A 21,516-nucleotide genomic window follows, 5' to 3' on the forward strand; every position below is an offset into this window, starting at 1 on the left:
CTGGGATGCCCAGTTGCTAGGGAGCTCATGCATCATGGGATGCAGGGCAGAGGGAAAGACCCAGGCGGAGAGGACGGGTGGGAGGGGAAGGGAGAGTTGGGAGGAAGGTCTAACCAAATCGCTACAGCAGGCACAGAGCTCTGGTGTAGCTCAGAAGGGGGCAGGGGGCAGGGCAGGGGAGCACTGGGCGCCTGGCCGCAGCTCTCTCCCCAAGTCACTGGGAAGCAGGGGAGGCTGGAAGCTGGCTCAGGGCCTGGGAGACAGACAGGGCTTGTCCCAGACCCCGAAGGGACAGTGGAGAGGAGGGGAAGGCAGACATCATGCTACCCTTCCCATTCCCACGCCTGGGGCCGACACCGCCAATCGGGATTATAGAATCGGGATTACACTGCCCTCTCCCACCAAGCCCAGGCCAAACCTCAGATCCTCTGCACAGCCTCCACCAGCCACTCCTGACTCAGCAGGGCTGAGGCATCTTGTAATCCAGTTGCCAGCACTGGTCTAGAACCTGAGGTCTGTGTTCCGAGGGGCTGATCTGTGGGAGCTGTGTGAGTGTCAGTGAGTCTGTGGGAAGACCTCTTCCTGCCTGAGCCTGGAGGGAGCACTCAGAAATGTGCTGTGGACGGTGAGGGGGCAGGAAACGATGTCACAACAGAAATGATGAGATGCCTCGGAATTCTTTAGCCTGGTGATAACGGGGGAGACAGTGTGTGGCCTTAACACTCAGGGAAGGAAAGTGAGCCTTGGGCAGAACCACAGAAAAAGGGAAGTCTGAAGTCAGCAGTCGAAAGGCAGAATGCTGTCCTGGGAGGTAGTGAGGTCCCCGTCCCTGGAGGTGTGCAAGAAGAGGGTGGAGATGTCTTGGCAGGGATCTTGCAGAAGATATCCAAGCTACAGTTCTGGGTGGGGAGAGAAGAACCGGGTGATCTTGGGGGCTCCTTCCAGCGCTGGGAGCCAGGGAGTTGGTGGAGAACAGGGAAGTGATGGGCTTGTGAGCAGAGACAGGCAAAGGGACTCTGGTGTGTATAAGTGTGTGTGTGTGTGTGTGTGTGTGTGTGTGTGTGTGTGTGTGTGTGTTCCTGGGGGCTTAGAAGGTGGGGAGTTGGGAAGGCAAACGGCGGGGGTGGGGAGGGAGGCAGGGAGAGTCTAGAATCATCTTAGCAGTGGAACTGGGAAGAGGCAGTTCCTGGCCAGCTGCCCTGTCTCTTCTGGGGAAACCATGATGCCGAGGCCCGGGAGGGCGTGAGCAGCTCTGCTGGACCGACAGCCCCAACCACCCAGTTCTTGTTCAGAATGTCATGCCTGTGCGGTGTGACTGTGGGTGATACTCCGGGCCTCCCAGACATTCGGTCCAACAGCTGGGGAGAGCGCGGACCCCGCCAGCTGGGCCATTCTCGGGTCCAGTGTCCGCAGCCCACTGTTGGCCGGAGCAGGAGCAGGGACAACTCCATCGACCGGACGAGGGGCTGCGAGGAGGTGCCAAGTTCTCAAGGACGTGGTGACCCAGTGTCCGTGGGCCCCTGGGCTCTGCCCACCTCTCCCCCAGATTTGCTTCTGCCTCCTTGTTGCCTAAATCCTCACTTTCTTGGCACCAGGTCCCGGAGGCTGTGAGGAGAGGGCCCAGGCCCAGGGCTGCGGGAGTCCGGTGGGCCGAGGAGGGGGCCGGGCACGGGTGTTCCTTTGGTCTCTAGTGCAGACGGCAGCCTGGGTGCAGAGCCCACGGCCCCACCCCGGAATCCAGGCGGGGCACATCAGTCCATATTTTCGTCATTTTGTTTTGTTAAAAAAATAGCTATTTTCCCCTGGCCCTTCTCCTGGCCACTCATGATGGCCTCACCTCCTACCCCTGGACCCAGGAGCAGAGGTGCCGGGGGGAGGAGGGCATTGGGTACTGGGCAGTGGTGGGCAGGGTGACTCCTCAGGCTTCAGGCCACGCCCTCTACTGGATGCCCCGGAAGAGGCACATGGCGAAGATCATGGCGAAAAGCTGCACAGAAAGTAGGAGTTGGCTAGTTAGGCCGGGCCCCCAGCCTCCCACGGGGCCGCCCAGCCTGAGGGGAAGGGGCTAACCCATGGGGGGTCTGCCCCAAACCCTGAGTGTGCCTTGCTTCTGGGGAGGAGCCACGGAAGTGGGCCTTCACTTACCTCGATGGCCAGCACCCCTATGGCGAGGGCTCCGGCCAGGTAGACATAGGTTTCGAAGGCGTTGAGGATCACTGTGTAACAGCCCTGGGGAAAGGACCAGAGGTGAATCCACAGCCCGAGGGATAGTCAGGGGTCAGGGGTCAGGGGTCAGGGACCAGGGCTGTGAAGCCGGGAAACTGGCATATGGCCCAAAGCTCAGGCAGTGCTGTTGGCATGGAGCAAGGCTTCCACTCCTGAAGGCTGCCCTCCCTCCCTCTGTGCCCCTCTGAGCACATCCCGGCTGGTGGAAAGGGTCTGAGCGCAGAGTTGGGGGGGTTACCCCCTGCGTCTCTGGGTGTCATTGCAAGACAATCCTCCCCCCGTCTCGCCACCCCCCTCCCCCGCGAGGGGACAGAAGCAGTAAGTCCTTCCTATGCATGAAGCTGACTTCGACACGGCTCACCCAGGGGACCTTGTCCAGCAGAGAGAAGACATCCTGCCCCCCTCTGCTGTGGGCGGTGCACCTGGGGCCTTCACTGCTCATCTCCCCTCCATCTGGCTCGGCACCAAGGCCCTTTGGGTCCCTGGACTGAACCAACTGGGCTGGCCAATAGAGGCCCCCGATACTGAGCAGCCGGAACACCCTCATGGCCCCCATTCCCCAGGGAGAACTGGGTGTGGGTTTCCATTGCTCTTCCAGCATCCTCAGCATGAACCTGCTGGCCCTGCATAGTGTGGCCCTCCTGAGGCCCTCACCTTGAGCTAGTCTTGCCCTATTCACCGTGCTCCAGCCCTACAGGCCTTCTCTTGGGTCCGGGAACACACCATGCTCCCTCCCACCCCAGGGCCTTTGCACGTGCTGCTGCTCTTGCTCTCTGGCTGCATTGCTTTTCCCTTTCCAGAAGGATAAGGGGTAGCACTTTGTTTCAAGGTCACAGAGCGCCCACACTCACAACCCACCACAAAGCAGATGGGGACAGTGGGGATAAGGCAGGGAAACAGCGATGCTGAGGGGAGAGAAGACCTACGGTCACCTGGACAAATGGGGAATATGGATGGTTTCCTTTCGGTGGTCACCACACTGGCCTGGAGTCAAGGTCTAGCAAGGTCACCATCTATTGGGAGACCCTCTGAGTTGTTTCCAGCAGGACTCACTCCTGACTCTTGGGTGACTGTCTTGACCCAGGGACGGCTGAGGAATGAGCTGGAGAAGCTGTCACAGGGGTTCGAATCATATCCATGGGGGGTCCAAGTATTCAACCTGGGTTACCTTTTTTGAGATTTTCTGATTTCTCTTCATTGGAATTCAACGGTGAACAGGGCTGGCGGACTAACTCAACACCCATAGGCACGTGCCCTCTGCCTTGGCTCCGGGTGGCCATGTGACTAAGTCCTAAGCAGAAGTCGCCTGGAGGTTTCTGGGAAGGAAGTTGGTGCCACCCTTTCCCCTTCTCCCGCCTTGAACATGGGTGGATGTCTGGAGCCATGGCAGCCACTTTGCCATCATGAAGTGGTGAACACAAGAAAAGGCCACAGAAACCAGAGACCAGGCCTTGACTGACATGGCAGAGCCACTGGTACAACGTGAGAAGCCACCGTCTCCTAGAATTGTTTCCACGTGTGAAACACAAAGGGGTTTGCTTAGCCCCTTCAGTTGGGATTTCATTACTTGCAATAGAACATGCTGCTGCTGCCTACGATGGGACATCAGGCCAAGTCAGAAATGCACCCTGGGCCTTAGGGAAGTGGGTTCTGGAGGAAAAACAAGCAGACAGTCCCTTGGCAGAGGCTTTTCAAAGGGGAGGAGGCTCAGGAGGGACTGAGTGTCCCGGAGAAGGAGGCCCAGGAGCCAATCCAAGTCACTCAGGGCCAGAGGAAGAGTCGTCCTGAAGAACTAAGATAGCCGCTCGGGGCCCTCTGTTGAGCCTCCGACATCAAAGCCATGCCCAGGAGAGGGACGGAGGCATCATCAGAGTCTGAATCAGAAATGGGAAGCATGTCAGGATGAAGCCCTCAAGGACCAGGGCCCATGAAAGGCCTCCCAGAACAGCTCACAAGTGGCCTCAGATTAGAGGTTTGGCCACGTGCACCAGACATTCCTGACTTAGACGTTTGTTTGTCTTTCTTATTAAATCCTGAGTGGTGGCGGCTTTCTATGGAGTTGTCAGCAGCCCAGGCTCCTTCTCCCTTGATACTCTGACATCCAGACATCAAGTCAGAGATGTCTGTCACCACAGCTGCATTCCAGCCAGGGGGCATGGGGGGGGGGGGGAGGCAGGCACAGTGCTTTTCCTTAAGGATGTTACCCAGTTCCCCGAATCGCATCTGCTTACCTCCCTTTGGCTAGAAGTTGGTCACATGGCCTAGCTGCAAGGGAGGCTGGGAAGGGCAGCCTTTACCTGGTGGTCATGGGGTCTTATAAAGCCCCTCTTTCCAAAGAGGAAGGGGTGAATGGAATGTGGGGGCAGCTAGCTGTCTCTGCCACTGTATAGGGGACCTGAGGTCCGGAGAGTGTGTCCTGGTCAAGGCGACATAGGGACCAACAGCCCAGGCCAGCTGACAGCACAGCCTGAAACTGCCCCCATGTCCTGCAGTCTGTCCTCACGGCAGAGACCCAACCCCTGGGTGGCCCACCCTCCCCAGTTCAGCAGCGACCTGATCCCAGGGCCCTCGTCAATTTCTTGCTGTCTCTCTCCCTCAGCGCAGGAGGGCAGGACTGTGGGGGGCAGAGGAACTTGCTTTTGGGGCCTTGTGTACCCTTTGACATGACATGGGCAGGCGCAGGGGATGATGGTGCTGAGCTGGTGAGATGAGGCTGAAGCTGGAAAGAGACTCACCAGATGGCCAGAGTCAGGCCTCAGCTCAACTGTCCCCTCCCCTGGGACTCTAAGAGGCCTGCCTTGAGCCCTCTCCCCGGTCCCTTCTAGCCCATCATCTGGTTTTACTTCCTTTTTAGTCATTGTTGCCTCGTGAAATGACCACTTTTGGTTTATTTGCTTCTTGTTTATCATCTGCATCCTCTAACTCAGCCATGAGCCCCACAGGAGCAGGGGCCTGTCTCCCGTCCCCTGGGGGTCCCGTGCATCTGGAACTCTCCCATGAATTCGCATTAAAGGGCTAATCCAATAAGAGGCATGAGTCCACCCTCATTCTGTCCTGTCTCTCTGGTCTCACATACACACTGAGGGGTCAGGGGCTGGTCATTGGGGAACCTTGTGTCACAGGAAGGGGAAGGGATTCTTCTGAAACTGAGATGAAGTTCTAGGGTTGCAAGAAGTCTAGGAGCTTCCCTGATCTTGCTCCCTTGGAGCCAGGAGGTGCCCCCACATGGCCAATGTGAGCTTCCCCCAAAACAGAGCACATGACCAAGGAGGGGTCCCCACTGTGTGATTCTAGTTCTGGCTCCCAACCTACATTATAAGAAGCTCAAGGAGCGTTCTGCCTGGAATCCTGGAACACTCCTACTCACCCTTCAACCCCAGCCAAAATGCCCACTCCTCGGGCCTGTGCCATCACTGAGCCATCGGTCGCCTTCATCCTTTACCCTTTGCTTGGATGCCAGGAGCCTGGATGGAGCTTCCTTAGCCTCCATTCAGTCCCAAATCTCGTCAACAGTCCATGGGATCCTGGAGTGCCTCTGGGACGACCGCCACCCACCAGCTCTGGCCACCCACGCCCCCTGCCTGGGGAGCAGGGCCTGTACCTGCTTGTTCAGGAACAAGTCCCTTCCCAGGAGGCAGTCCTCCCTGCTCAGCAGGACCCCGTCCCGGGTCTGCGGTTCTCTCCGGCAGCAGGCCTCGGGTACCTCGTCGCTGTCCAAAGTCAGGAGTCGGAAAATGGATGCCAACTTGAAGTCTTCAGGCCCGTTGACCCCGCAGCAACCAAACTGGGAGGAGAGCACAGGAAGGGTCTGTGGGTGGGAGCGGGCCTGACGGGGACAGACAGCCTCTCCAAAGGCCAGTGAGGAAGCGGCTGGCTCCACCCGCTCCGCCTGGGGGACCTGGGAACGTCCCTCAGCCTCTCTGAGCCTCCAGTGTCCCCATCTGTAAATGGGGGGGGGATGGTAACAACCCCCACCTCACCAGGCGCCTAGTCAGCGCTCAGTAAACAGTCACTGTGATGACTATCGTTGATGACAATGACAGCTGCTTGGGGATTCCAGTCAGAGATGGCAAACAGGTCTCACTCAGAGTGTGGACTGTGATTGAGGGAGTAGTTGCTGGGAATGCCGTGTGGACCAACTCCGAGGTGGGCCTTGGCGGGTTGGCGAGGCCGTGCCCCGGTTGATCATTGGCACGAGCAATGGGATCTCTGGTGGCCAGACATTTGCAACACTGGGCCCTGCGGCTCTGAAAGCTCATAGCGCCCAGGGTGTGTAGGGGGGTCACTCACTGTGATCATGACCGAGTTCCAGGTGGCAGAGAAGACGTCTGTGTCGTTGTTGCCCTGATAATGCTTGGTGAGCTCCTTGGTGAAGAATTCCCGGGTGAGCTGGAGGCAGAGGGAGAGGGTGGGCTGAGACCCCACCTGGCAGCTTGGTGCTGCCCCACCCCTCCCGGCCTCTCCATCTGTCAGCTTTGGGGGAAGGGAGGGAAGCCAGGGCCCTGGTGCCAGGCTCCTGGCATTCCCCTAAGCTTGGGACGAGTCCCTTAACCCCCACCTCAAGGCCCGTGGCCTCCAGCCATCATGGGATCACTCACATGAAACGTCTACACGCATCCCTCGGCGACCCCGAGGCCAGGGCACCCGGGGACCTCACTCTGCCCTGCAGCTCGTCTCAGAGGGGGCTTGCCTCACCCACCCTCCACCCTGAGCTGTTCCTCAGAGCTAAGCGGATGCCCTGGGCCCAGGCCCTGAAGAAACCACAGTGTGGAGCAGGGAGCCTTTGCACATCTAGTTTCCAGAGATGTCCTTGGAAGCCGCTCCTTCCCTCAGAATACTCTCCAGAGGTCTAACCGAGAGGGAGGCCCGCTGGGCACTGTTCTGGGGATAGGCTGCTGCCTCCTCCCCTCTGGGGACAGCTCACCTGCTCACCACCCAGGGCCAGCTCGGGTCTCCTGCCCCCTCCCCTACCCCTCCTCTCCTCCCCTCTTCTCTTTGCTTCCAGGCCACCTGTGGTTGGAGCCTGGCTCTTGTGGACTCAGGAGGGAGCTGGTGTCCGGGTGCTGGAGCCCCTGGAATAAGATGGCCTGTGGGGCAGGTGGCCCAAACTGGGGACCGGCCAGGGCCTCAGCTGATGGTGCTCGGCCCCTTCTGTGCATCACACATTCCCAGGCTCAGGGGACAGCCTCCCTGACTGTCCCCACGTGGTCACATGACGACTGCTGTGCCATCACCTGGCAAGGTGTGGATGGAAGATTCCAGAATCAGGTGTGTGATTGCACTAGATGTTTTCGGAAGAGCAAGACCCTTAAGGGCCCCTGACGCTAACCTTCTGGAAAAGCCCTCGTAAGGAAGAGGCTGGCGGGGTCACCATTTGGGCTGAAAGTGCTGGGTGAGAGGCTGATGTCTCTGTGTGTCCCTCAGGACGGGACGGGCTGGCCGTGATGGCCTCCGACCCTGGCTGGTGGCAGGGAGCCAGGGCGTGGGGCCCGGTACGTACATTTTCCCTGAAGATAAAGGCCAGGATGGCCGCCGAGAGCTCCGCCAGGAAGATGATCAGGATGAACAAGAAGAACTGCAACGAGAAGGAGAGGCTCGTGAACACTGAGGGCGGGCGGCCCGGGGACCCCGCCCACCGAAGCCCCCTTCCACCTGCTCCACAGCTGGCGCAATGCACTGATTCTGTAAAACAAGGAACTTCACTGCCATTAAGCAGACATTTTTCATAATAAACACACCGCCCTTTGGAGTCAACAAGGCTGTAATGCAAATAATGGAAAAAGTAAACAGACAGACAAGCCTTCCGTGCACACGGCCCCCCCGAGCTGAGGCCCCTGCCCAGGGGTCAGTCTGGACAACCTGCCTGGCAGCCCTGGCAGGAAGCGGAAGCTGAGTTCCAGGCTCAGGAAACCCTGGCGTCCCCACCCCCAGCCCCAGCCTCATTCCCACGAGCCAGGAGTTTGAAAACTAACAGAACCCACTCCACTCACTGTATTCCCTGATGCGCCCCAAGTCAACCAGGAGGCCTCTGTCTCGGGGTCCCCTCTGCCAGGAAGGCACGTCCTCCCTCAGTCACCAGCTCCTCGTTTTCCAGCCCAGGCGCTCTCCTGCGGCTCCTGCCCCCCGCCCCCCATCACAGTGCCCCACAGAGATGTCCCCATGGCAGCTGCTGTGTCCCCACTGGGCCCCCAATTAAGCACAGAGGCTGTAGCTCAGCACGCTCTCCCCAGGCCCGGACAGCACAGACACCGGTTCGTGGCTATCAGATGAAGGAATGAAGCCAGGAGTGACCGGCTCGCCATCATGACTTTGCTGTCCACCACCTCTCAGGCCCTGGCCATCCTGGGCAGAGTTTTGGGCTGAGAGCTGTTAGCAGAAGAAAGGACACGGTGGGCCTTCATCATCTGATAAATGGGAAGCTAAGGGACTGGTGTCGATCCACGAGGGACCCTGCAGGCCGTGGGAAAGTCTTAAGCCCTGGTGCCGCTGGCATACGTGGTCTGTGACCATCCCAGAGTTGTCACCCCACCTGCGGCCACCAGCAGAGGACTGAGTCCCCGGTGCACAGCCAGCTGCCCCGAGACCTGCTCCCGTGGGTCAGGGTCCCCGAGCTGCCAGGCCACACTGGATGTGCCCAGGCTGGAAGGACGCAAAGGGTCCTGGGCTTAGTGTCCGGACGCCTCTGCCCGCCCTGCCGTGCTTTGTGTGACTTGGGACAATCACTCAAACCATCTTCCAGCCTCAGCTTCCTTGTCAGTGAAATGAGGGTGTGACACCCACTTTGGGGCTCACCTGGGAACAACGAAGTGATGGATGTGAAGTGTTGTTATGTCATAAGAGAGGCGGAGCCAAGCTTGTCGCCCAGGCTCTCACAGGAGCGGAGGGAAGCTGCTCCACAAGCCCCAGCGCCCAGCTCCAGGGGCACCCAGCTCTGGGGGCACCTAGCTCCGGGGGCACTCAGCTCCAGGGGCACCCAGCTCCAGGGACGCCCAGCTCCGGGGACGCTCAGCACTTCTTTCCTCTGACACTCGCATGGGCCACTGGAACGCTCTCAGTGTCTCTCTCCTGGATTGTGTTCCTTTGGACAGAAGCAGCTTTCTGCCACCGTATCCTCATTCTGGGAAGACCCATCACGTCCCCTCCCTGGCTTTTCAGCTTGGACAGGCTGCCCCATGAAGGTCCTGAGGCTCCTCCAAATTGCTTGGGCTTCATACCACCTTTGGGGAGCCACTGGGATGGATTGCAAAATGACTTACTGAGGACGTGGCCGTGAACACATCCCCTTGACCCGTCAGACAGTTTGGTTCGGTCTCTTTTAAATGTCCACACTCCAGAAGCAGCCCTGGCTCAAACCGACCAGCAGCACCCAGCTCCTCCCACACTGCTGTCTTTGGCGGCAGGAGTCTCGCCAGTTTTAAGCTGCCTCCAGCCCGGGCTCTATCCCTTCTCTTTCCTGGTTAGCCCCCCACTTCCCCAGTGGAGAAAACAAGCCAGGGAAGGGAACGACTGCTCCGAGGTGAGCAGCTCAAACATTTCAGAGCAAATCCCTCGTCTTAACCCGGCTCGTTTCCAGTGCCACGCTACCTCGCCTCGCTGCTGAGCCCTGGGGGTCTGCTCCCCACGGGTCAGCCTTGCTGGGGTCAGCTCTGTGGGTGACCCTGGGCTGAGCTGGGGGGTGGGCAGAGATCCCCCACCCTGTGACAGAGGGCCTCCTTGCCCCTGGCCACAGCACCTGCAGTCCATTCCAGCACCCCCGGCCCTGCCCCCACGCACTGGCTGGCCCTCGGGCTGAGCGAAGTGATGTGTTCTCCGCTTCTGTGGCCTCTCTTCCCCCGACAGTGACGGAGGCCGCTGGCAGGGCTCCTGGCATTTCCATTTCGCTGGTGATGGATGGTCATCCGGTGGTTTCCCGCAGCCTCCAGGGGAGCCCCTCCCTGCCCGTGCCCTCTCGGTTTAGTTGCTGGCAGTCCGCAGGCTGGCAAAGTGTGGCCTCAGAGTGGCTTCCATCATCGGTGACTCAGCTGGCTCTCGCTATCGATTGATCGTCGCGGCTTAGACGGCTATAAACTATGAATGAGACCGAGCTCCAGCCTCGCACTCCGCGAGCGCATGGCTCCGGGAGCGTGTGCTGACCAGGATGACTTTGCACAGCTGCAGCGAGACGAGGCAGGCGAAGCCCGTGCACGAGGCGGGTGGGATGGGAGAGCTGCTCAGCTGGTGGCTCTGCACCGAGAGGAGGAAGCGTGGCCTGCCTGAAGGGAGTGCCGGCACGGTGATCTCTGGAAAGGCAACGCCAGGTACCGCCTGCCGAGCGCTTACTCCCTAGGCCCTGGGGATCGCATGTGGTCACATCACTGAACCCTCTCGGCAGCCTGGAGAGACCGCTGCTGTTATCATCAACAGCCCATTGTACTGACGGGGAAACTGGGACCCCGAGAGGGCAGCAGGCCCAGCAGGTGGGCCGCACACCTGGGGTAAACTTGGGTTTCTGATTCCAGAACACGGCCTCTTAACACCAAGTCATCTAGGAACCTACGAGAGCCTCCAGGGCTTAAGACTTTCCCACGGCCTGCAGGGTCCCTTGTGGATCAACACCAGTCCCTTAGCTTCCCATTTATCACGTGTTTACATGTGCCAGGAACAGAGCAAAGCAAGGGATGGGAAGGAGGTGTTCCTATCTTCATTTTATGTAGAAGAAATCCGAGGTTCAGAGAGGTTCGGTAACCAGCTCAGGTCCCCCAAACAGGAAGTGGCAGAGCAGGGATCGGAGCCAGGCTGTTAGCACATCCCTGGCACAGCCTTCTCTCTGTTCCTTCATTCCAGGGCTGTTTATGCTGGCCAGGCGCTGTGCTAGGTGCTGGCAAACGAACACATACAAGGCAGATACAGTCCTCATCCTGATGGAGTTTACATTGAGCCGAGTTTCCTCATTCAAGAAATGAAGTTCATGAGACGAAATGAAAGAATGAACCTGGTAAATCACTGACAGGGAAAGTGGGCCTCCCCAGGGAAGGGGGTCTGCAGGCCTGCCTGCCATTCTCCCGCCTGGAGCAGGGTTCCCCAAGCATGGGGACCACGGGGTGCCTTGAGTGTGTGGGAGTGCGGGTCACCTGAAGGAAAGTGCCCGGCTGTGCCAACATCGTAACAAGGCCACTCTTCCGCTCGCCTCCTCCAGCCTGAGGCCCTTTCCTCCTGCTCGACAGGGTCACCACTGGTCGCTTGGAGGGGATCCCCCTTGGCCCAGCCACAGGGCTTATCCCGATGCTTCCTGGGGCTTCCCCTATCGGGGCCTTTCCAGGGTTTGTTTGCCGCGGGTTCACCTAACCTCAATCCACCTGCCCACAGACACATTTGCCAGCAATTCCCAGCATCAGATTCACAACACTCTGCCCAGGATGGGAAAACTAACAAAGGGGTGGGAGCTGCTATTTTGCCTCCTGGGGAGCATTTCCAGACTCTTCTAGCCCATCTGCCTACAGGCTCATCTGCTTTCCGTTCTCACTTCTAATAAATATTTACTAAATTTATGTACTTCATGTGCCATTCAGCTCATTTATCTCTTTTAAACACCCGCATCTCTTTTTGCTGTTCTCTTTTCCCATTTAGCATGACTTCGTTATAAAAGGTTTTTTTAAAAAAAAAAATCTGCATCAAATAAATGGGCCAAAAAAATTCCTTGAAACTATTCAAAGGTAAGCAACCAGGAAAAAGGGATGCCACAAGAATAGGCTGAAACGGGCCTGCTGTATGTGAAAATGCTGTAAGACTGATCAGCAGGAGTGTCTGAAAAATGTACCTTTAGAAAAACTCACCATTAGGTGATGTGGTCATTGGGTGCCTTGGCCCTGGGCTCAGCGTCCCTGGGACCCTGTGTTCCAGCCTCAGAGCAGGGGCGGGGTGCTCAGCTAAGCCCCATCCCCCATCCCTTTTCCTGCAGGCCTTTGAGCCTGGGTTCTGGAGGAGCCTCGAAGCTCCTTCTTGGCCCCTCCTAGCAGCCTGACGGAGGGGTCTCAGGCTTCCCTAAGGGGTGGACCTCCACATGGACAGGTCCAGGTTAAAAGAGGAAGTGGTCCTTCTTAGTTTTTAGATCATGAGTCTTTTTGAAAACCTTCTAGAAGCTGTGGTGTTTCTCCCCAGAGCATGCATGTGCACACCATACACACACACACATACACACACACATGCACAGGTACACACACGCAGGTCCTGACATAATATTTTACACATAATTTCAGGTGAGTTTTTAACCACTTGAGTCCATGCCAAGGTAGGAGCCCCTCAGCCCTGGTCTGAGAGAAGGAGACCTGGGCCCAAGGGTCCCCTCCTTTGACCTGCACTGTGACCTCCAGCTTGTGTGTGCTGGGCATCAGAAGGGGGCAAGGAGAAGAGGGGGTGGGAGGGGGAGAGAGGAGAGGAGTAAAGAGAAAGGGGGAGGGAGACAGGACGGAGGCAAGGAGCACTCAGGAGAGGGGTAGGAAAGGCAGCAGGAACAGAAACCAAGAGATGAAGAGAAGGCAGAGGCAGAGAGAGAGAGGGAGAGAGAGAGAGAGAGAGAGAGAGAGAGAGAGAGAGAGAGAGAGAGAGAGATGGAGAAAGAGGGAGCAGCAGAGATGAGACTAAAGAGAGACAAAAGGGAGGAATAAAGGCAATAAAGAAAGGAGTGGGAAGGGGCTACTGTGAGGGTCGGTGGGCTGGACCCAGACATGCCAGGACTTCATTCTCGCTCGGAGCAAACCTCCTCCTGGGCCTCGGTCTCCTAAGCACTGAGGAGAGGGCCTGTCCAGACCGCAGGCTCAGAGGGAGCCACTTAGCTCGCTGCCTCCCCAGCCCCGAGCCCAGCCCCTTCCTGGCTTGGCTTCAGAGATGTGCCCTGGGGGCCGAGGTGTAGGGGGACTGGAGGGGCGGTTCAGTGTGTCCGGGACCCATACCCAGCTCCCTTTAAAGTGCTGGGGGCTCCCCAAGCCCAGATTTCCCCTGCACCATCTGACACTGCAGAGAGTTTCCCACCAGGGGGCGCCCACGGGCTTCTTGGTTTCTCTCCCAGTGAAAAGTTTGCAGTGTGTATGTGACTGAAGGCCACAGGGACCCAAGGCTTCAGTGTCACACATTTCACGGCGGATTTCACTTGGTCTCCGAGACGTGGGGCATCTCACTGGGACAGTGGGGGCCGTGGAGTGTGTCCTAATCTGGGGAGGAGGCACTGGGCCAGGTCTCTGCCTCTCAGAGCGCCGGCAGGAACAGCCAGAGCCTTGCAAGGACGTCCTCCTGATGACCAGCCCAGACCTTCCTACGGCTTCACTCCCACCACCCACTCGCCATCCACACACACACTTCTCTACGCAGGGCTGCTTTAAACTGAACCCATAGCAGGGCTGGGCTCCACCCACAAGTTCTCTTCGCCCTGGGGGCTCACAGGACCCCGCAGGGGGAGAGGACCCACCCGCCAAGGCCAGGAAGGTGAGCAGAAGCCCAAAGAACCACAGCTCACAGGACTTCCACAGACAGAGAAACAACACCTTCCCCCTTCTCTCGTGAGCTGGTCGGCTCCTTGCTTACTTAACAAGCAAAGCCACTGAGACTCAGAGAGGTCAAGAAACTAGACGAGAGTCACATCATTAGTTAGGGGACAGAGCAGGGCGCACACTCCAGTGAGGTCTGCCTGCTGCCCAGCCCGTCCTTATGGGATCCACACCTCCCCCTGTCCATGAGGGAGGGACAGCCACTCTTGGCCCCGATGCATCGTCAGCACCTAGTGAACTATGTGGCCCATAGGAGCCGTCCAAGGACTATTTATTTAATAAGAAAAGTACCTTCAGAGGTCCTATCATTTCTATTTTGGAACTGGAAATGCAAACGGCGATTTATCCAATAGCTGTCTTAGCTCTTGTACCAAGGACGAAATTATCTACTGGAGTTCTTAAAAGCAAGCAAGTAGATAAGCATCGTGGCCAACATTCTCCATTGACAATGCCAAGGAGGAGGCTGGCTGTTTGGACCTGGAGGCTGAGGCCACTCTTCACGTGGGGGCAGCTTGCCCACATGGCCCGCCTGGCCGAGCACAGAGCAAGCTCTGGAAGCTGGGGCTGCAAGGCCCCATGGGAAAGGCTGGCGGCGCCCCCACTCCAGGAGGATGGCCTGCTTGGCCCAGACCTCGGTGCAAGTCCCTGCAGGGTAGGCACCGGGCCCCTATGGGGGGCGGGGATGGCAGTACTCACAAACAGCAGCAGACACTTGTTCTCCCGGATGGCCCCGCAGCAGCCCAGGAAGCCGAGCAGGAAAAGCAGGCCCCCCATGGCCAGGAGGATGTAGACGCCCGTGATGAGCAAGGGGTTGGCAGCCACGATCTCTCGGAAGCCAGTGGGGTCCACCATGACCCAGATGCCGATGCCCAGCAGACAGGCCCCACCCAGCTGCTCGCGGGTCAGTCAGGAGGGAGGGGAAGAAACAGAAGAACGGAGTTAGGTATTAGATACCCCCCACACACCTTCCTGAGCGAGGCCCGGCGGAGGCGGTGGGCCCTGGTAAGCCGGGCGGGAACTCCATTTGCTGCAGGAGCCGGAGTCCCAGCACCGCTGGTCACTGCTCCGAGTCTTCCTACTTACTCTGACCTGGTCTCAACCCAACCTCTGTCCCAGCCCCCCCTCGGCCTGCTGAGAACCATGTATGTGGAGTTCATTTGCTCCTTTTATTTTTTATTTTTATTTAAATATATTTTATTGATTTTTTACAGAGAGGAAGGGAGAGGGACAGAGAGTTAGAAACATTGATGAGAGAGAAACATTGATCAGCTGCCTCCTGCACACCCCCCACTGGGGATGTGCCCACAACCCAGGTACATGCCCTTGACCGGAATCGAACCCGGGACCTTTCAGTCCGCAGGCCGACACTCTATCCACTGAGCCAAACCGGTTAGGGCTATTTGCTACTTTTAAATTCCCCTTAAATGTCAGAGCTGCAGGGTGAGGAGGTCACCTAGTCCAACCCTCAGATTCCACACTGAGCCCCAGAGGGGGCCAGCGACTTGCTGAAGGTCACACACAATTTCGAGGCAGGACCCTGGCCTCCCTGACTCCAGCCCCAAGGACACTCACCAAACTCCCGGAACATGCACTACACCTACACTGTGCCTGCACCCTGCCAGGGACAGGAAAACAGACAGAAGCCATCCCTTCTGTCCCCAACAGGAGCTCAGGCTGGGCTCCCCACTCTCAAATCTGCACCTGGAAAGCCTTCGTGTCTATGTCTTCATCTGCATGGACCATCTCTCCATGCCTTACTCATCTTTGGAGAGAGGCAGCATAGATCAGAGAAAGAGCTGTGGTACTTCTTAGCTGTGTGACCTTGGGTAAGTGGCTTAACCTCTCTGAACTTCAGCTTCCTCATGGTTTAAAAAAAAAGATAGTCACTCCCATCTCCCAAGGAAGAAAGGACAGAATGGATGTGAATGTACTTAGCAGGTTTCAATAAATATCCATTCCATTTGTCCTGGGCACAGAATATTGGAAACAGATCAGTTGCAGGAGAGCCAGTTTGGCATTGTTGAATTTTAAAGGCTGTGAAGTGTCTGAAATCCCTGTGTGGTGCGGGGGCCTGAAGAATGAATGACAGATGGTGGGAGGAGCAAACTGCCAAGCTCTGGCTTGGCTGAGCGGGGTCTGCAAGCTGCGGGGAAGCGCTGCACCATTTGGGGCAAGAGATGATATTTTAGGTACAGTTAGGGCAGGAGTGGGGTGGAGAGGCTGGAGGCACCCGGCAGCGGGAAGAGAGAGGAAGGGAAAACCGACAATTTTGCCTCTGTCATTGGTCCTGACCAGCCTCCAGTGTGACCTGCGTCCCTCCTCATGGCTGGTGGAGGGTTGGGGTCTGCCACCTGTGTGCTGAGGTCGGCTGCAAGGAGGGCTTGAGCAGACTGAGCTGCCCAGCCGACTCCGCCCACTTCAGCTGGAGACACTGGGGCTGGCCGGGGGTCACCCAGCTTAGAAACTGGGTCTAGAATTCAAGTCTGTCGGGCTTCCTGCTCTTCAGAATTATGGGGCAGGGGAGGGAATCCAGGACAGTTGCTGAGATGAATAAAAAAATGGATGGAGAGACAGACACAGTCAGCCTTACCAAAAAGGGGCCTCTTTTTCATAGTGGCCCTCCCCTGGAGGACACTGGTGGACATTTAATCATCGAGGTCTTGGCTGCACTAAGATCAAAGGTTCAGGTGGGTCAGGAAAGCCTGCAGGGGCTCAGGACGCCAGGAGCATGGCTCTCTCCTGGGCAAGGCCACGGACCAGAGCAGAGCCTTGGTGGCTGCCGGCAGATGGGCAGTGCTGCCGGCCACCTGAGCACTCTGGGCTCTGTCCATCATAGGTGGGAGGGGATGGGGCTCAGCTACTGAGTGCTGACGCAAGGCAGGCACTTCCTCATCTTGCTTAATTTTTTTAAAAGACCTGTTGAGGTAGGTAATGAAGGGATGAAGATACTGAGGTTCAGAGAGGTGAAGTGTGTTTCAAATCGCATAGCTGATAAGATGCTAGGCTTGGCTTTGAATCTAGGTCTCTCAGTTCTAGAGAAGTTTCTAAATCCATCAGGTTCCCCTCCAGCTGGCATCTGTAAGGCTCTGGGGGTTGGGGCTAGGTGGGGCTCCCTCTGCTGTCCTCTGATCACCCCATCTCCTCCTTTCCCCAAACCCACCCGGGGTCAGATCCCAAGACAGTGGCCAGGACTGAGGCCCGCACTCTTTGTCGGAGGAGCTGGACCATCCCGGGCCCAGGAAAAATGTCCCTCCTAGAACGGCGGGGGAGGGGGGTGGGCACCGCCGGGGCCTCCCATCCAGGAAACCCTGGCCCCTGTGCCCGCCCTGGGACTCAGCCCATTGTGACTATTTCCAGCAGCAGTCGGTTCTACCCACTCAGCTGAGACCTAGGGCGACCCCAGGCATGCTCCAGGAATACTTACAAATATGAAGAAATTGAAAACAAACATCAGGTACTTCATGCAGCTCAGACAGTCACCTTCCATGGCTCCACCTGCAAAACAGCAAGGCTCCTCAGGCTTCCCCTGGTGGCCCTGTCCCTTCCTTCCTCCCGCTGCCCAGCCACCAGGCGGCTCCTCTACCTGCCCTTCCAGACCCCATCCGACTGCATTAGCGGTTGTTCCCTGTCAGGAGAGGTAAGGACTCTGACGTGGAGAATTTCTGAGCAGGGGAGATGAGTGTGTGCAGTGGTTCTCAAACTGGGTTCCCTGCCACTAACCATATCCTACAGCTATTTTCAGGACATCCAATAACATCTCAGAAATCAACCCCTCACCACTGGCCAGGCACGTGTCTTGGGTTTTAGAGCAAGTAAACCACCCTAGGGTGGGGGACCCTGTTTCTTGGGTTATTCAGAAGCTCTGGCCACTAGGTATGTAGGACTTTGCAGTCCAAACACGAAGGTGGAACTTTAACATGTACTTAACCAATGACCTAGTGACGGCAACCCTGTTTGGTAGATAAAATCCTTGAAGTGTTGGGGCTCAGAGGGATGAAATGTGGGAGTCAGCATCACAGGCGAACTTGACTTCGTGTGAATTCAATGTCCCACGTGCACTGGGAAAGCGAGCAGGAGAGCAGCTTAGGTGCTGAGTTCTGGGGCATCTGCCCCCGGGGAGCACCGGGGAGAGCCCTGGGCCTGCTGCCTTGGGTCTCGTGGTCTCAAGGCACCTGTGCCTGCCACCGTGTCCCCGCACCTGGCCGAGTGAGGGTCCCGGGCTTACAGATGGGTGTTCTTTCCCTCGGATGCAGCTGATTGTTTCTTGTATAACAAAACCAGGTGTTTAAGAGCTTTGAGGGGACTTAAGGGGAGCTTTCCTTTGACACCGCTGTTTGTGTAAGTGCTGGTTCGAGCTTAGCCCTTGTATAACTTGTGTCACCAGCATTTTGGTGAAAGAAGTTCTTGGTCATAAAAAGTCAGGGCGGCGCCGATCTGTCCAAACACCCTCATGTTGGAAATGAGGAAACTGAGGCTGAGAAAGGGAAAGGGGGTTTGGCCAAGTTCCCAAACCAACTAGTGGATGATCTGAAACTGAAGCCCAACCAGTGCCCATGGATACGCTACTTATCGAAGTTCTACTCATTGATTCTGGTAGCACACATCTCCCGCTGTTAGAATGTACACTTCCTAAAGGCATGGACCTGTTTACCGCCACCTTCCTAGTGCCTCGAGCCGCGCCTGGCACATGGCAGGTCCCCAGTTAATATGTCTGAATGAATGAATGGTGGGAAGAGAAAACAGATAGAGGACAATGGTCAGCAAATCAGAGAAATAGATAAAGATGAGTCAGAAAGAGAGAGAAAGACGGAGAAAGAGCGAGAGAGCAAGAAGTGATGCAGGAAGAGACAGACGGACAGAAAGAATTGAGGGAGGGGGGGAGGGGCACAGAGTGAGGAGGAGGCAGCTGCTGACTTGTCACCTGGGCAGTGCTTTCGGCGTCAGCAGGACAGTCTCCTGGTCAGAGGGGCTGCTGTATAATTCTGTTATTGGCCCGGCTTGTCCTATAAGAGAAAATATTCCATTACTATAGGAAGTCATTAAGGCACAGCCATGTTCAAGAAGCCGTTTATGAAAACCCGCCCTCCGGACACACACTCAGGCAAGTGCCTCGCTCATCTAGGCCCATTAGGGCTAATGAAAAGCCCTCAGCACCTGGGCCCCTCCAGCTGCAGAGGCCGGCAGGGATGCCCGCCTTCTGCCCAGATGGCAGCTCTAGGTGTCCCCGCTGGGGCTGCGTGGGGAACATCTTCAAAAGACTTGCAATTTCTGGCCCGGCTTCAGCTACGCTGCCACACTGCATGTGGCTGATGAGCTGGGAGGAGACAATGGGCATGGGTGGCCCATGTACCTGGCTGCCACCTGGCTGCTACCTAGCCATCTGCAATGATACCTCAGTAGAGCGTGCCAGCGGGGCCCTGTTCATCAAAACCCCTCCCCAGGTTCCCCATCTCCCCTGAGAGAGAAATCTGGTGTTGGAAAGGGTTCCGTAGCTTTGCACAAGGACTTGCCGGAAGGGTCCTACAGAGTATCAGCTCCCGGCAGTGGAAATGAAGGTCTGGTTTCAGCAGTCAAATGTGCCCAGGTGGAAAGGCCAGTTCTACCAGACTCGTGGGGAATTCCACAGCCGGGTCCTACTCAGACACTGGGCTAGAGGACAAGTTTCAGGGGAGATCTGAGGCCCGGGAGCTTGGGCTGCCGTGCCTCCCCACGGGGAGGACGGGGGAGACGGGGAGGATTTCTGGGTCTCAGGTGCCCGTTCAGATTCCTTCTTCCCATTCAGGTGGGTCCATGCTCACTCCACCGCCACTTCTTCTGCACAGCCTGGCACACCTGGGCCAGCTCCCTGAGACCGTTACAAAGTCACTTCCCTCCCGGAGTTGTTAAATTCTCCTCTGAACACGGAGATTCTCCATTTTGAAGCCAAAGGTGGTTGTAGGAATTCATGGTATGAGACATAAAATGAACCGATGTAATATGAAAACACTTGGAAACCAGGAAAGCACAGTTGCCGGGGGCAGCATCATCACAGATGGGAAATAAGTGGATGCTCGAACCACATCCACCAGTTACCCATGGAGGTGAGCGTGGGAGAGGACCATGGACATATGGCTGACTCAGGATGGGTAAAAACACCTTTCCCCTAAGGCCCCAAATTCAAATTAATGTTTACAGTGTTGTGATAACTGAACCTAGTGGTAACTAATAGTATTGAGCAGTTACCATGTACCAGACTACGCTAAGCATTTCTCCTTCTTCTCTTGTTTCATCCTCACCGAGGAAGTGGGTGCATTATGTCATTTACAGATGAGGAAACTGAGGCTCAGAGAATGTAATTAACTGGCCTGACTTTATTCACGTGATTAGTAAGACATGGCCATGATTCAGGCCCAAGTGTGCTGGACTCCAAACCAGAGCTCCTGACAAAACACCAGTCCATGGACCTGGTACCAGAGAGAGGACACCAGGAAGAGCAAGCGCTATGCCTCGGTCCCCAAGTCTCCAACCAGTGCTGCTCTGCCCTGAATCAGGCAACAAGGCAGAATCCCAGGGACCAGCTAGCATCCCTCCTGTGCCAGCTAGAGGCCTCTGGGGGGGAAACCCGAAACTGCCATCCCTTGACAGATGGGGGCCCTGAGGCCCAGAGAGGGGCAGAGACGGGGCGAGGTCACGCAGCGCCTCAGGGGTCTCCTCTGCAGGCCCCTGCCAAGGCCAGACAGCTTTATTAATGTTGCCCCTCCCACTGCCCCAGATGGCGCCTCAGTCCCATCTGCACAGAGCGGGGTTCTCTGATTAAGAAGGACAGCTCAGTTCATAAATCACTCCTTTTACTTTCACTGCCCCCTGCCCCCAGGCATGCTCTCTGGAGAGAGAGAAAAAAAGACAAGTGGACATCAGCGATGGAGAAGCCCCCACCAGAGGAAGCAAATGTAAGTCTGGGCTGCTGGAGAGTGAGAAACGTCCTGTACGCGCCCCTGCCAGGTGAGGGCGCTGTGGTGCAGGAGCGGCCTCACACCCAAACCCTGGGTTCCAACCAGCAGGGTCTCTGCCCTGACAAGCTGAGACCTGGGCCACCCTCCTCAACACCTTGAGCCTGTTTCCTCATCTGTGCCATGGGGTTTCTCAGTCTAACTCCCAGGGTCCTTGAGAGAAGTGAAGGAGATGATGTCGGTGAAAGCACTTTAGCGGCTGCACATCCAGTTCCTTCCTTCCTGTGTGTGCCAGACACCTACTAATGCCAGCCCTGGGCTGGATCCAAGGCACGGAGACCAAGGACTTGCTCAAGTCTAGTGAGAAGCAACAACCCGGTAGTTGGGGAGGAGTGTTTACAGCCATCAACCTAGCGCTCTGGGCATGCCCAGCAGGAGAGAGAAAGGGCTGGAGGGGATCCTAGAAGCTGGGGAGGCCCGTGTGTGGGGAGGACAGGGAGGACCAACATTCATTGGGCTCAATGAGAGTATACTGTGCCAGGGGCCATTACCAACAACTATCTTTCTTGAAAAAACTGCAAAATAGATATTATCATCATTCCCTTTTTCAGAAAAGGGAAGAAACCCTCCAACAGGCCAGACAAGTCTCAGAGCCAGAACTGACACCAGGTTTTCAGAGCCACGCTCTCCTTCATCCGGATGGAGGAGGCTGGTCAGAATAACAATGATGCTAGCCGTCAGGTTCAAAGCTGAGGGGGGAGGACTTATTTGCGCTCTGGCTGCGCCTGCTGGGCCTCATCCCGGAGACAGACGGTCTGATAAACAAGCAATTGGCCCTAAAT

General features: G+C 56.9%; 1 protein-coding gene across 2 annotated transcripts in view; it reads right to left on the reverse strand.

The window, feature by feature from the left end:
- Positions 1-1,057: 1,057 nt before the first annotated feature.
- The window catches only part of TSPAN18 (tetraspanin 18), a 143,016-nt gene continuing 122,557 nt past the window's right edge, over positions 1,058-21,516 (reverse strand). For both annotated transcript variants that reach the window (XM_023761690.1, XM_006097905.3), the window contains 8 exons: positions 18,667-18,748; positions 17,170-17,240; positions 14,442-14,636; positions 7,727-7,801; positions 6,517-6,615; positions 5,828-6,010; positions 2,146-2,229; positions 1,058-1,987 (listed from right to left, as the gene is read on the reverse strand). In XM_023761690.1, coding sequence (XP_023617458.1) covers positions 1,940-1,987; positions 2,146-2,229; positions 5,828-6,010; positions 6,517-6,615; positions 7,727-7,801; positions 14,442-14,636; positions 17,170-17,232 — 747 coding nt within the window. In that variant the 5' untranslated portion in view covers positions 17,233-17,240; positions 18,667-18,748 and the 3' untranslated portion in view covers positions 1,058-1,939. The remainder of the gene's footprint in view (positions 1,988-2,145; positions 2,230-5,827; positions 6,011-6,516; positions 6,616-7,726; positions 7,802-14,441; positions 14,637-17,169; positions 17,241-18,666; positions 18,749-21,516) is intronic.

Source organism: Myotis lucifugus, unplaced genomic scaffold (genome assembly GCF_000147115.1).
Source record: "Myotis lucifugus unplaced genomic scaffold, Myoluc2.0 scaffold_213, whole genome shotgun sequence".
In the NCBI taxonomy this organism is placed as follows: domain Eukaryota; kingdom Metazoa; phylum Chordata; class Mammalia; order Chiroptera; family Vespertilionidae; genus Myotis; species Myotis lucifugus.